At 34.6% G+C, this 13,289-nt stretch overlaps 1 protein-coding gene across 1 annotated transcript in view; it reads right to left on the reverse strand.

The window, feature by feature from the left end:
• Positions 1-12,565: 12,565 nt before the first annotated feature.
• LOC111085342 (whirlin-like) overlaps positions 12,566-13,289 on the reverse strand; it is a gene marked incomplete at its 3' end in the record, with an annotated part of 25,691 nt that continues 24,967 nt past the window's right edge. Inside the window, exon 3 of the mRNA XM_022383495.1 lies at positions 12,566-12,751. Coding sequence (XP_022239203.1) covers positions 12,566-12,751 — 186 coding nt within the window. The remainder of the gene's footprint in view (positions 12,752-13,289) is intronic.

The raw sequence follows: 13,289 nt of genomic DNA on the forward strand, positions 1-13,289 counted from the left end.
TCACTGTATAACGCCCCCACGGCTGAAAGGGCGAACATGTTTGGTGGGACGGGGATTCGAACCCGCGACCCTCAGATTACGAGTCGAGCGCCCTAACCACCTGGCCATACCGGGCCCAAAACAGTTGTATCATAGTTGTTAGTAGGGAAAGCTATAGGTTTATCATACGGTCAACCGTGACGGTATCCAACTTATGAAACAATAGATTCTAATCTTTATAAGCAGGTGCATGTGAAAAGTATAAATAAAACGAACATTGAATATCTGTAGCCAACCCTAACCAGTGGTTTGGTTGCTGCACTGGAAATACGATTTACACAATCGCTTTATCTATAAGAGCAGCAGGTTATCAAAATCAGTTTGTTTACTTTTTTTACGAATATAGTTTGTTTTTTTTACGAGTATATATACGTACATTTTTTTACAAAACAGCTGGTCGGTCAAAAGAAGTTTTCACCACTATAACACGTTCCCGTTTTTTTCCCTATGCACCTGATTATTTATTACCACACCTTGACAGCTCTTTAGCACCAGTTTTTAAAAAATCCTCTTGATGACCTGCTTTTGTTAAACACCAGCTGTTTCTGAACGCTAACATTTGTTAAATATCAGCTTTTCATAAAAACTGGTTCTTTGTAGCCATCAGCTCTTGTTAAACTGTAACTCTTCCTAAATGTCAGACCTTTACAGTAAACCTTTTCTTAAAAGGCAGATCAGATGTGTATAGAATGACAATTTTAAGATGGAAGTAAGTAAAACTTTTAATGTGTCTGTGTGAAAATTGAGAACAAGCGTAATGTTGGTTAGGGCGGAGATTCTGGGATGATAAATTTAGAGTATGAACAGAAAAGGTTTTCTGGTTTTTTAATAAAAACATGGATAAAACATTTCAGGTTTACACGTTATAAGGTGAAAACGGGTGACATTTCTAATACGTGTAAAGGGTGAAACACGGATAAAACTCTTCAAGTTTGTACAAAGTAGGTTATAAGGTGGAACACGGATAAAACTCTTCAAGTTAGGACAACGTCGGGTTATAAGGTAGAACATGGATAAAACTCTTCAAGTTTGTACAAAGTGGGGTTATGGGGAGGAACCAGGTGACACTTCTAGTGTTTGTGTACACAGAAAAACTTCTCTAGGACGATTGTGCGGAAACGTATAGTTCTATTTTTATCTTGTAAAATAATAAAATATTTCAACATGTTTCGTTTCGTACTTCTGAACTAAAGGTTAACCATTTTTATTTAGCTCCAAAAACAACAATTTATTTTTTGAACGCGTTTCAGATGCCTTTGTAGTTATTCAAAATTATGAGGCTATAAAGTGTTTCAGGTAAAAATATAATAAGGCACTAACAGCAACATCAAATTGAACAAAAACAAATCATCATTTTACTGTTCATGTTCAACCTAAAGTTAGCAATAACAGATATTTTAATGGCTAAGGGTGAAAGAAAAAAATCAAGATTTTTCCTCAAGTTGGTCTTATTGAAAATTACAGAGAATGAAAATATTTTATGTACTTGTAATATAATATATGTATTTTCCATGTTATAAAACTGGCGTTTGACTGGTAAGTCACGGTGAATCGTTTTGCATAACTATTCTTTTAACGGTAAGTCACGGTGAATCGTTTTGCATAATTGCTCTTTAACTGGTAAATCATAATGAATTATTTTGCATAATTGCTGTTTAACTGGTAAGTCATGGTAAATTATTTTGCATAGCTATTATTTAACTGGTAAGTCATGGTAAATTATTTTGCATGACTAATCTTTAACTGGTAAGTCATGGTGAATCATCTTGTATGACTAATGTTTAACTGGTGAGTCGCGTGAATCGTTTTGCATAACTGTTCTTTTAACGGTAAGTCATGTTTAATCATTTTGCATAATTGCTGTTTAACTGGTAAGTCATGGTAAATTATTTTGCATAATTGCTGTTTAACTGGTAAGTCATGGTAAATTATTTTGCATAATTGCTGTTTAACTGGTAAGTCATGGTAAATTATTTTGCATAATTGCTGTTTAACTGGTAAGTCAGAGTGAATCATTTTGCATAACTGCTCTTTTCAGCTCTGCCGAGGAGTGCAAGACTTTTTATTTATGAGAACAAGTATAGGTTTATAAAATCAAATAATTCGTCATTGAAGCACATGTTTAACAGACGTGGTGATTCAAGGCTTAACAGTTTCAGATTTTGGTACACAGCTGAATGTGCCTATTCTACATGTTTTTGGAGACAAATATGCAAGAACTTTTATCAAATCTTTCAATGCTAAATATGAAATTATGAAAAGTAGATCACTGAGCAAAATCTTTTCCACTTAAATAGTGTTTTTCTTCATTCTGTGGGTCTGGTTCCCAAACTTTTCCTGATCAGTAAACAAATGATCCAAACTTGACAAATCAAAAAGTTTTCGATGTCTTTAAATCTCTTTGCTACTGAAACCAATGTGAAGTACGATTGAGCTAACAGTCTAGGTGAATGATAGTATATTTCGGGCAAATGAATTTTATTCTTTTGGTCAAATTGAAATATGTAATTCAAAACAATTTTGTATATTTTTAAGTTATAACTTATTAATATAATGGTGATTTTTAGGTGCAAAAGTTTGGCCATAAAGTTGTCCTTGGAAACCGTTATTTTCATCAGTCTTTATAAAGTGGCTTCATTTACGTTTGACCACCTTTTCTACTGAAGAAAGCTGGAATATTTAACCCATAAAGCCAAAGACATAATATATACGAGATGTCTTAGAGGCTCCTAAAAACAAAATGTTATACACAGAGCTTTTAACTCATCCATAATCGTGCAAGTGTTGATGTTAGTCATCATAAAAATCATGATGAAATATCTTCATCTCCTGACTAAACAAAAGTCTGAGTTAATCAGATATCTTACTTTCCAATAAAACTAAAATTTTGTCTCTCTCTCTCTCTCTCTTTAGATACATATATGTGTGTGTACACGTGCACGCATGCGTGTATGAGTTACGTGTGAAAGCATACAGCACTTTTGAGCCTTTGGAATACGTTGCAAACACCATTAACAGCTTAAGCTTTTATTACTGTGACATTTCACTGAAGCAATTTTCTATCATACCTCGAGAGAGAAGATTTAAGAGAAAAGGTGGACAGTATTGATTTAATGATCGAAGCAGGCGTGTCACGCCATGATCAATCATACCCAGCAGGAACTTTTCTCTTGAGAATTAAGAAATATCTTCATTTCCAAAACCCTTTGTTAAACTTTTACACACAGAAAAATGACAGTTTTGTACATGTTTCGTTTTAAAGGCATTCTTTGGTGTCATTAAGGAACATCGTTTCGAGAAGCGCTCGGAATACGGGTATATTAGAGTGCACTTGGTGTGAACTTGAGAGAACTAGGGTGAAATAGGGCGAACTTGGGTAAGCTAGGGTAAATTTTGGTTTGTTATGGTTGACTTGGGTCAGCTAGGGTGATCGTAGATGAACCAGAGTGAACTTGGTTGAGTTAGGGTGTACTTAGGTTAACTTGGGTAATCCTGGGTAAATTAGAATGAACGAGGATGAATATGTGAGGTTGTAGAAACGTCAAACATCAGGAAAAGCCCCCCCCCCCACATATGCACAACTGACTGGAAAATAAAATATAAACTACGAAACCATGTGAACCATCCGAAGGTACTTGCTTGCCTGTAAAATGCAATGTTCTTGTCACAAACTACAGTGATTTGAAAACCAACCTTGTTTGAACGTGGTGCGCTAGCCAATACTTTCAACAAAAGGTTCCTCCCTACTTATTAAGTAAAAAATAAATGAAAAATAAAACGCAGAGTGTCATAATAAATGCGAAAAATTAGCGATTATGTACGGATACAAAGCTCACTTCTTAAGTAAAGTTTCCAACACTCTCCTGGGCATCATTACATTGATGGCAAGAGTCTTCGTTTAAGAACTACACGTGAAGATCTGTTGTTTAGGGTACATTGTTAAAACTAAGAACCTCTAAAGATAGAAAATCCAACGGCTTAGCTGGCATTGATGCACAAAATAACAGTATCAACTGCTTGGTCTGTTCTTTACTTTACTAGTAACACTAAAGTATGAAACACGAATTAGCAAGACAAATGTCCCGAGTCTGTCACAAGGAGGCGCTTTATGATTTGTAGGGGGTGTTAATTTGGTTTTTATACTTATCTTTCCCTGTTTGTTGATATAGATGAAATGCTATACATGTACACGTAGAAAGAAACCTATATAGCAGTGTGAGTAGGGTTCTATTAATATCTTATAGTTTGGGGGCATTATTATTAAGCCTATCACTGTGAGGAGGATGGTTTGATTATATTGTAAGTTCAATATTAATCGTATACCCCCCCCCCCCCAGTGGTAAGCTTAATGGCTTACAGCCCATCATGTAGCTTTGCACTTAATCAGAAACAAATTAATTTTATAAAAGCTTTCTAAAATTAGTGATAAAGTAAATATTATTAAAAATGGCAATTATCAGAAACAACGTTTTTCATTTTTGCTTAGAATTCATTTCCTCGGTTTCCCATAATCACTTGTATGAAGTATTTGTTTTATTACTAAAATGGTATATAAGTGTATTCATAAACAAGATACATACACACATATATGTGTGTGTAAATATATATATAGGTCTAAAATGAATAGCTTTTGTGTTAAGAAATAAACTCAATGTTAACAAAGGTTCATTTTAGGCAGAACATTTGAATCATTATCTGGTATTTTTTGTCTTCAATAACATACAACGCAGGTTTTAAAAGAGTCTCATACATAATTTGTACCACTAATATATGAAATGATGTGTAACTGTATTTGTGAGCATCTATCAGTTTCTATAGACAACAGACAATTTAACCAATCTTATCGACAAATTTATCTCAAGTATCAGCAGTAATTACAAAGACCTAATTATCTGATTTTTATCCTAAGTCTCTAATTTCCATGTCTTCTTCTAAACGTTTCACCCTCCCTGGTGGCTCAGCGGTAAGTCTGGGGGTTTATGACGCTAAAAATCGCGTTACATGCGGTGGGAACAGCACAGATAGCCCATTACATAGTTATGTGCTTAGCAACAAACAAACAATTCCACTCATCTATATATATCTAAGAGGCTAATGTCTGTTTGTCCGCAAAACACCTCCCACAGTTTAAGTCCGATTTGTATGAAACTTCGCACGATTTTTCGATATCGTAAGGTAAAGTTCCTAACAAAGTTTCATTACTATTGGGTATCTTATAGAAAGTTTATTTATTGCATGTGTCCAATTGATCTAAGAAATAAGTCAATAACAACTTCATATCGCACAAAACTGAAAAATGTTATAAATAGACCTTCGCTAAAATTTAAGAAAATAAAAAGACCCTATTTTTATAAAAAAATTGGCACAGCGGGATGTCTGCGGACTTACAACGCGAAAAACCGGGTTTCGATACCTGTGGTGAGCAGAGCACAGATAGCCCATTGTGTAGCTTTGTGCTTAACTTCAAACAAACCTTAATGGTACTTCTTTATTTTGTAATAATGTACATTTATTATTATTAGAATACACAAAATTAATTGTTTAATAAAACTTCTAAAATTGTGGTAATGCAGAATTTCAAAGTGAGTCTTCCTAGTGGAGAATAATTGTGATATTTCAGAAGAAAAGTGACTTTTTCTGAGGGAAAATTCAAGCGTACGCTATGAATTGAATTGTTCTGTGACCGAAAGAATCGCAAACCCTTCGTATGGATGTCGTCGTATATAAATTTGCAGGAATTTTGTATTAACTTGATCTTCGTAAGTTAAACAATTACATTGTTTTTACTTCAGTATGAGTATAAAGTGATCAAAAACGTCGAAAATCACGATGCCAAAAATTGTCAAACTGAAAAGTGACTATCACGGAGAAAGTCTGAAAGTTTGAGAAAGAGGCCCGGCACGGTCAGGTGGTTAGGGCGCTCGACTCGCAATCTCTGGGTCGCGGGTTCGAATCCCCCGTCCCACAAAACATGCTCGCACTTTCAGCCGTGGGGGCGTCATAATGTGACGGGCAATCCCACTATTCGTTGGTAAAATAGTAGCCCAAGAGTTGGCGGTGGGTGGTGGTGACTAGTTGCCTTCACTCTAGTCTTACACTGCTAAATTAGGGACGGCTAGCGCAGATAGCCCTCGTGTAGCTTTGCGCGAAAATCCAAACAAAATTTTGCGAAAGAAAATGAAACGTCAGGATGTAAGTTACAGAAAGAAAGAGTAAGAATGAGATAGGCTTGTTCACCAAGTTATTATCCAGTGAGGAGAAGTCAGGAACAAACCCGAAATACAGAAGCACATCAAACTGCTCACCAAGATACAGTTAGGAGAAGTCAGGGGCAATTTTGTGATAGAGAAGCACACCGTTCAGCTAGGAAAGATCCTGATCGAACAGCCGCCGTAGGGCAGCGATTGTGCTAGTTATACATATAATAAATAAACCGTTCTGCAACAGAGTCAAACTTTGTTTGTCTCCTGTTACAGTAGGCGGTTAAGAACGTAACCTTGTATCTTACGTGTGTTTGTGTGTTTAAACACTACCAAAAAAATTCACCTAATTAAGCACTGCATGAAAATACCATTGTATGTTATTTTATTATTGAGGATCAATGCCAACAATTAAGCACTGTACAAAAGTAACATTATATTTTGTTTTATTATTGAAGATCAATGCCAACAATTAAACACTGTACAAAAATAGCATTGTGTTTTGTTTTCTTATTAAGGATCAATGCCAACAATTAAGCACTGTACAAAAGTAACATTGTATGTTGTTTTATTATTGAGGATCAATGCCAACAATTAAATACTACACAAAAATACCATTGTATGTTGTTGTTTAATTGAGGATCAATGCCAACAATTAAATACTACACAAAATACCATTGTATTTTGTATTTAATTGAGGATACAATGCCAACAATTAAATACTACACAAAATACCATTGTATTTTGTTGTTTAATTGAGGATACAATGCCAACAATTAAATACTACACAAAAATACCATTGTATGTTGTTTTATTAATCAGAAACAGCTACGAAATATTTTCTTTATTCTCAAGGAAATTTAAAGTAATAAAAAAACATGATTAGATTTAATCAAAAAATCTTAGAAAGCTAAAAAAAAGTGAGTTCATATCTGCTCCTAAGTTTTAATTCTTTCTTCTAAAACTAAAAACTAAAACTAACACTATCTATCTACGGTTCTATCTCTGTCCAGACAGAGAGATGCCAAAAACAAAGTCTAAGATATAGCCAGTCTGCAATTCTTTTGAACTCCGAAAATGATGCAATACACTTGCACATTTATTTTCAGGGCAATTTTTAGCTTGCCGCAACGCCATGACTTTTGTGTATAGATGCCAACAAGACGTATGACTGATGAGGAAGGAGTATTATGCTTTATATTTCCAAAGATTCCGCACGTGCTTACACCGTGTGTTTTTCATAGCTGAATTATCGACTGATGTATAAGATTAAAACTCTTGACTCTGAAGATTAGTCTAACTGACCGCTACTGATGGGTGAACAAGGCTGTACATGGGCATGAATTATTTCTGTTTTAATATTTCGTTATGATTATTTACTGTAATTGGTATTTTTTTTTCCTATTAGAAGATTCACCGAAATAATCACAAAATACTTCCTTAGTTAATTACGACTTCAGTGATACCATATATGATAAGAACTGTAAATGACATCTTCATAAAGAAAGGGCCTAATTAGTAGCTCTTTAGCTGTATCAAGTACAACTTTAATACAAACCAGAGTGCGTAGTAATAAATAACTTGATAAAAATGAATGTTTTTAGCATATAAACTAATAATCTTATTTCATTTAAACGAAACGAAATTATGAAACACGATAATTTCAATTCAACTTCTAAAAAATCAAAATAAGAATATCAACTGAAAGTTGTTTGTGCAACTTAGAAATAAAACAATTTAACTAAACAGTATTTACAAAAAATAACATTATTGAAATTTAACATGGAATAAAAAATAAATAAAAAGCAACTATCCTTTCAAATAACTTTAAAGTTTTTTTTGATAAAAAACTCTTAGTAACATAAATTTAAATGTTCTTCTTTGTAATCCACAATAAAACAAGGGTCTTTAAAAAACAAACTTTCATGTTATACAGTTAGAAAATGTGTAGAACAAGGAATATTGTCTTATTGTGAAGATTCCACGATGGAACAGCGGTAAGTCTAGGTATTTACAACGCTAAAATCCGTGGTTCGACTCCCCGCGGTGGTCATAGCAGATAACCCAATGTGGCTTTGCTCTAAAACAAACAAACTGGTCGTGAGGAGAGGAAATGCACCTGATAATGGTCACACGAGTGGTCGAAACGTTGTTATAAAATTAAACTAAAAATATACAATCCACTCAAAAGCTGTACCTCTGGACTTTTATTTAAAGAAATATTGTCTGTACTACACGATCTTTAGCTGGAATTAAGGGCATCACATACAGTGCAATTTTAAACAGAAACTAATCCATGTGACATAAGACAGAAAAATGTACCATAAGGTATGACACGATTATCTGTATGACATGATAAAACAATCTTGGGTTGTTGTTGTTACTTTAGTGCAAACCTACACAATGGACTATCTGCGGGGAATCGAACCCCGGATTTTGGCGTTGTAAGTCCTGTAGTGTGCCGCTGACTCACCGGAGGCTATAATAGGGATGAACGGTTTATGTGTCATAAGATGAAACAAATCTCTGTAACGTGATATCAAATTATATCTGTGTAATAAAAGACTGTCAATACAATAAGGTAGAACAATAACCGTGTCATAAGCTAAAGCGATATTTAAGAGAGAAGATATAACGATGTTTGTGGTATAATCTACAATAATGTCTGTGTCATAAAATAGTTATATATTTGTACGTTCAGCACCTTGTGTGACACATGAGTTAAAACAGACAAATCAAACACTTCTAAGGTTCAGTCGCCGGGACAGCCGTAAGTATATGGACTTACAATGCTAAGATACGGTGTTCGATTCCCCTCGGTGGATACAGTAGATAGCTCAATGTTGCTTTGCTCTAAAACATACAATCTAAGGCGCAGATATAATCATTCCTAAGTTAGAACTAATGAAAAAATGGAGGGAAACGAATCAGAAGTACCCACCGTCAACATATCCACTCTTAACCGAATAGCAAGGTTCAGTGACACATATATAACGCTCCCCACAGCTAAAGCTACGGAGTGCGTTCAATGACTCTCGTGACTCGAACCTTGGAGTTTCTGATCTGCAGCACGGCACGCTGATTACTAGACTACGAACTATCCACCATAAAATAGAACAGTTTTTATGGCATACGATAAATTAACGTTTAGGACACGATAAAGCAATATCTGTGTCATTATACGTAACGATATTTATGACATATTTAACAGACACTGTTACAGAAAGCAAGACAATCCCCGCAACACGGTATAGAACGATATTTGTGTCATCAGAAAGAACAGACCGATGGCTGTGATTGCTGGTTGGTTGGTTGTTGTTAAACACAAAGCTACACAATGGCTATGTGTGCTGTGCCCACCACGGGTATCCAAACCCGGTTTTTAGGGTCGTAATCCTACAGAGATCTATAATTGTCTTCTAAAGGTAAATACCAAAGTTGAAATAAGGTATTTCCAAAGTCTGGTTTATTACAATATTACACGGAGTGTATCTGAAATAATAATCATTGTTCAAATACCAAGTATTATTACTAATATCGGATAACAAATCCGTAAAGTGGTAATCTGAGAATTTCAATTTTTGATTGTATGAATTCTCTTTAATTTATCTGAATTAATCATGAGCAGTATTACACAAATGATCTTTATACTTAAGTGTTTCTAGATGTAAGGACAGATACAACAAAACAAAATGTATGACAACGATGAATGTGATTTAATTCACCCGCAATAATGTTTTGTTTCGTAGTGAATATCATATCTCTTTGCTTATTAGTAATGAGGACTATATGGCTATCAGCAGTAGGATATTCAGCTGAAGCATAACAATATTAATGAGGACTATACGGCTATCAGCAGCAGGATATTGAGCTGAATCATAACAATATCAATGAGGACTATACGGCTATCAGCAGCAGGATATTGAGCTGAATCATAACAATATTAATGAGGACTATATGGCTATCAGCAGTAGGATATTCAGCTGAAGCATAACAATAGTAATGAGGACTATATGGCTATCAGCAGCAGGATATTGAGCTGAATCATAACAATATTAATGAGAACTATATAGCTATCAGCAGCAGGATATTGAGCTGAATCATAACAATACCATATAGTCCTCATTATTATTGTTGTGATTCAGCTCAATATCCTGCTGCTGATGGCCGTATAGTCCTCATTAATATTGTTATGATTCAGCTCAATATCCTGCTGCTGATAGCTATATAGTTCTCATTGATATTGTTATGATTCAGCTCAATATCCTGCTGCTGATAGCCGTATAGTCCTCATTAACTATCAGCAGCAGGATATTGAGCTGAATCATAACAATAGTAATGAGGACTATATGGCTATCAGCAGCAGGATATTGAGCTGAATCATAACAATATTAATGAGGACTATACGGCCATCAGCAGCAGGATATTGAGCTGAATCACAACAATAGTAATGAGGAGTATATGGCTATCAGCAGCAGGATATTGAGCTGAAGCATAACAATATGTTTTTTTTCTATTTTGGTTCTAAAATTCTAAATTTAAATTCAAATTCAGAACTTATGTGTTTTTTTGCTACCTATACTCCTGGATATGTATGTTTGTCTGTTTATCATAGAGCCTGTAGACTCTATACATAGGGATGGCCAAGGTACTCAATACGCATAATACACATATGCAAGATAAAAAAATCAACAGTGACAGAGAGTTTTACTTTAAAACATGATTGTCGGTCACTTTCATTTGTTTCTCTGCATAAACAAGCCCAAAAACAAGGCAAGAAACCATCGCTAAGATACCATACCAGAAAGTGATCAACCCACCAAATTGTTCATCTTTCTTCTTCTTGTTTCAGTCGAGATAACTCTACAAATACATTATAACTAACGTCAGTTTAAACCTAAATCCACTCTATGTGTTTCTGGGCGGTGCACGATGTCATCGCTTAGTCGTAATGACTAGCAATAATTAAAATAAAATAATAATTCTAGTGTAAGTGATGTTATCATTACCCCTTGAAGTCAGCTTTTTTACAGAAATCTGGTGTTCTTTTATAAAGCTTAAATACATTACCCCTTCAAGTCATACAGGGTGAAACAGGAATCACCAGCCAATAATAGATGAACATTAGATGACTGTAACATGTAGCATACTCAATGCTTTGTACACCATACAATCGGTGTCTTTAGGGAGCCTTTATTATGTATAAAGTGATGGAGTAAAAAAATCAATACACATAATATTAAATTATATTACACACATTCATAGAATACACTAACTTTCAATCAAAGGGGAACAAAACGTCACAAAACAAGTAACAACAAACATTTTGTAAATGTAAAATGATGCGGTGATGGCAGTACCAAAAAGAATGCAAACAATAATATAAGGATGATACAGCTATACATAGATCATTCCTATATGACTTTCACTATTAAAATTTAGTGTTACACTGTAAAATGCATACTTGACTTTAATGTTACTGCACTTGGAAGTTATATATTCCTGACTGTTAGTATCCAGTTTGTTTATCATAATATCATGGTCATGTCAGGGTAGGCATCATTGTAGTGTAACGAAGAACCTATGACTTATGTAGATGGAAAAGTAAGTTGAGTCAAAACGTGTCTTGATTATTACAAACTCTCGCTATAAGGTCGGTCGAATTGACCGCCCTCTTGGCCATTTTGTACTCGTGCATTTTACAGTTTAAGATTAAATTTTAATATTGAAAGTCATGTAGGGATGATCTATGTATAGCTGTATCATGCCTATATTATTGTTTGCATTATTTTTGGCACTGTCATCCCTACATCATTTTACATTTCAAAAATGTATATATTACTTGTCACATATCTCAATGATGCTTTCTAACGTAAACTTCATTTAACCTCTATACTCGCATCAGCAAGTATCAGTTTTTCTAGCAAACAAAAAATAATAAATCATAACTTTGCATGGCCAAATGATTAGGGTGATTCACTCGCAATCTGAGGATTGCGGATTCGAATCCCTCGTCCCACAAAACATGCTCGCCCTTTCAGCCGTGGGGGCATTATAATGTGACGGTCAGTCCCACTATTCGTTGGCAAAAGAGTAGTCCGAGAGATGGCTGCTTTCCCTCTAGTCTTTCACTGTTAAATTAGGGACGGCTTTGCGCGAAATTCAAATCAAATTCCCATGGTGTTTAATCAGTTGCCGAAAGATAGTCAAGGTTAAAATTATTTTTTAAAAAACCTCCATAATGATTGTGCCTTCTTAAAACAAATCGGTAATATTAGTAAAGTAGTCATCTAGTTTAGGACACTCTAAAGTGCACCGATACTCACCGTTCTGACCCCGTCTCCAAGACCACAGCGATATGAAGAATCATAAAGAAAGTCCAGCGGTGGGGAAACTGGTCTTCCTTCGCTGTCCACCCACAGGTAGTGATGAGGATCAACACTGTGGATATTCCCTGGACCTCGTGAAGGAATCACTGTGAGCTGCACTTTTCTGCTTGTCGAATAGAGGATCTACATGTAGGCAGAACACAGACTCTTGTTACTTTTAAAACAGTAGAGAAGAACAAATACAAGTCCTATTAATTCTAACTAGCAGAGACCCACAAAACATCTGCGGCCAAATTAGTATCTTTATTGCAACAGTAACTCTTTCAATACAGAATTTACAAAATAATATGAAATAATTCTAATCTCAGACACCAAAATCTCCAATTTCACTTGTCTTAGGCTTAATATTAGTTAAGCCTTTATTAAGTACGGCCTATGTTTAATAAAAAGATAAATTAACACTGTAATTTGTTAACGTTTTTACTTTCCTTTAGTTAGAGCTAAACTTTACCATACTTAATACTATCATCAGATAAACTTATAATGTTATTCTACGACCTAACGTTACACCTTTTTTTTTAAACTTTGATAAGCTTTTTAATGTGTTGTTGTACAAGATGTCTATTAAAGTATATTTACATCCGCCTATTGTTTAGATCCGTTTAAATAAAAATATATAAATACTTGGTGATTGTTTAACCTATTATTTAATTTTGATATT

The sequence above is a fragment of the Limulus polyphemus genome, unplaced genomic scaffold (assembly GCF_000517525.1).
Source record: "Limulus polyphemus unplaced genomic scaffold, Limulus_polyphemus-2.1.2 Scaffold341, whole genome shotgun sequence".
Taxonomy (NCBI): Eukaryota; Metazoa; Arthropoda; class Merostomata; order Xiphosura; family Limulidae; genus Limulus; species Limulus polyphemus.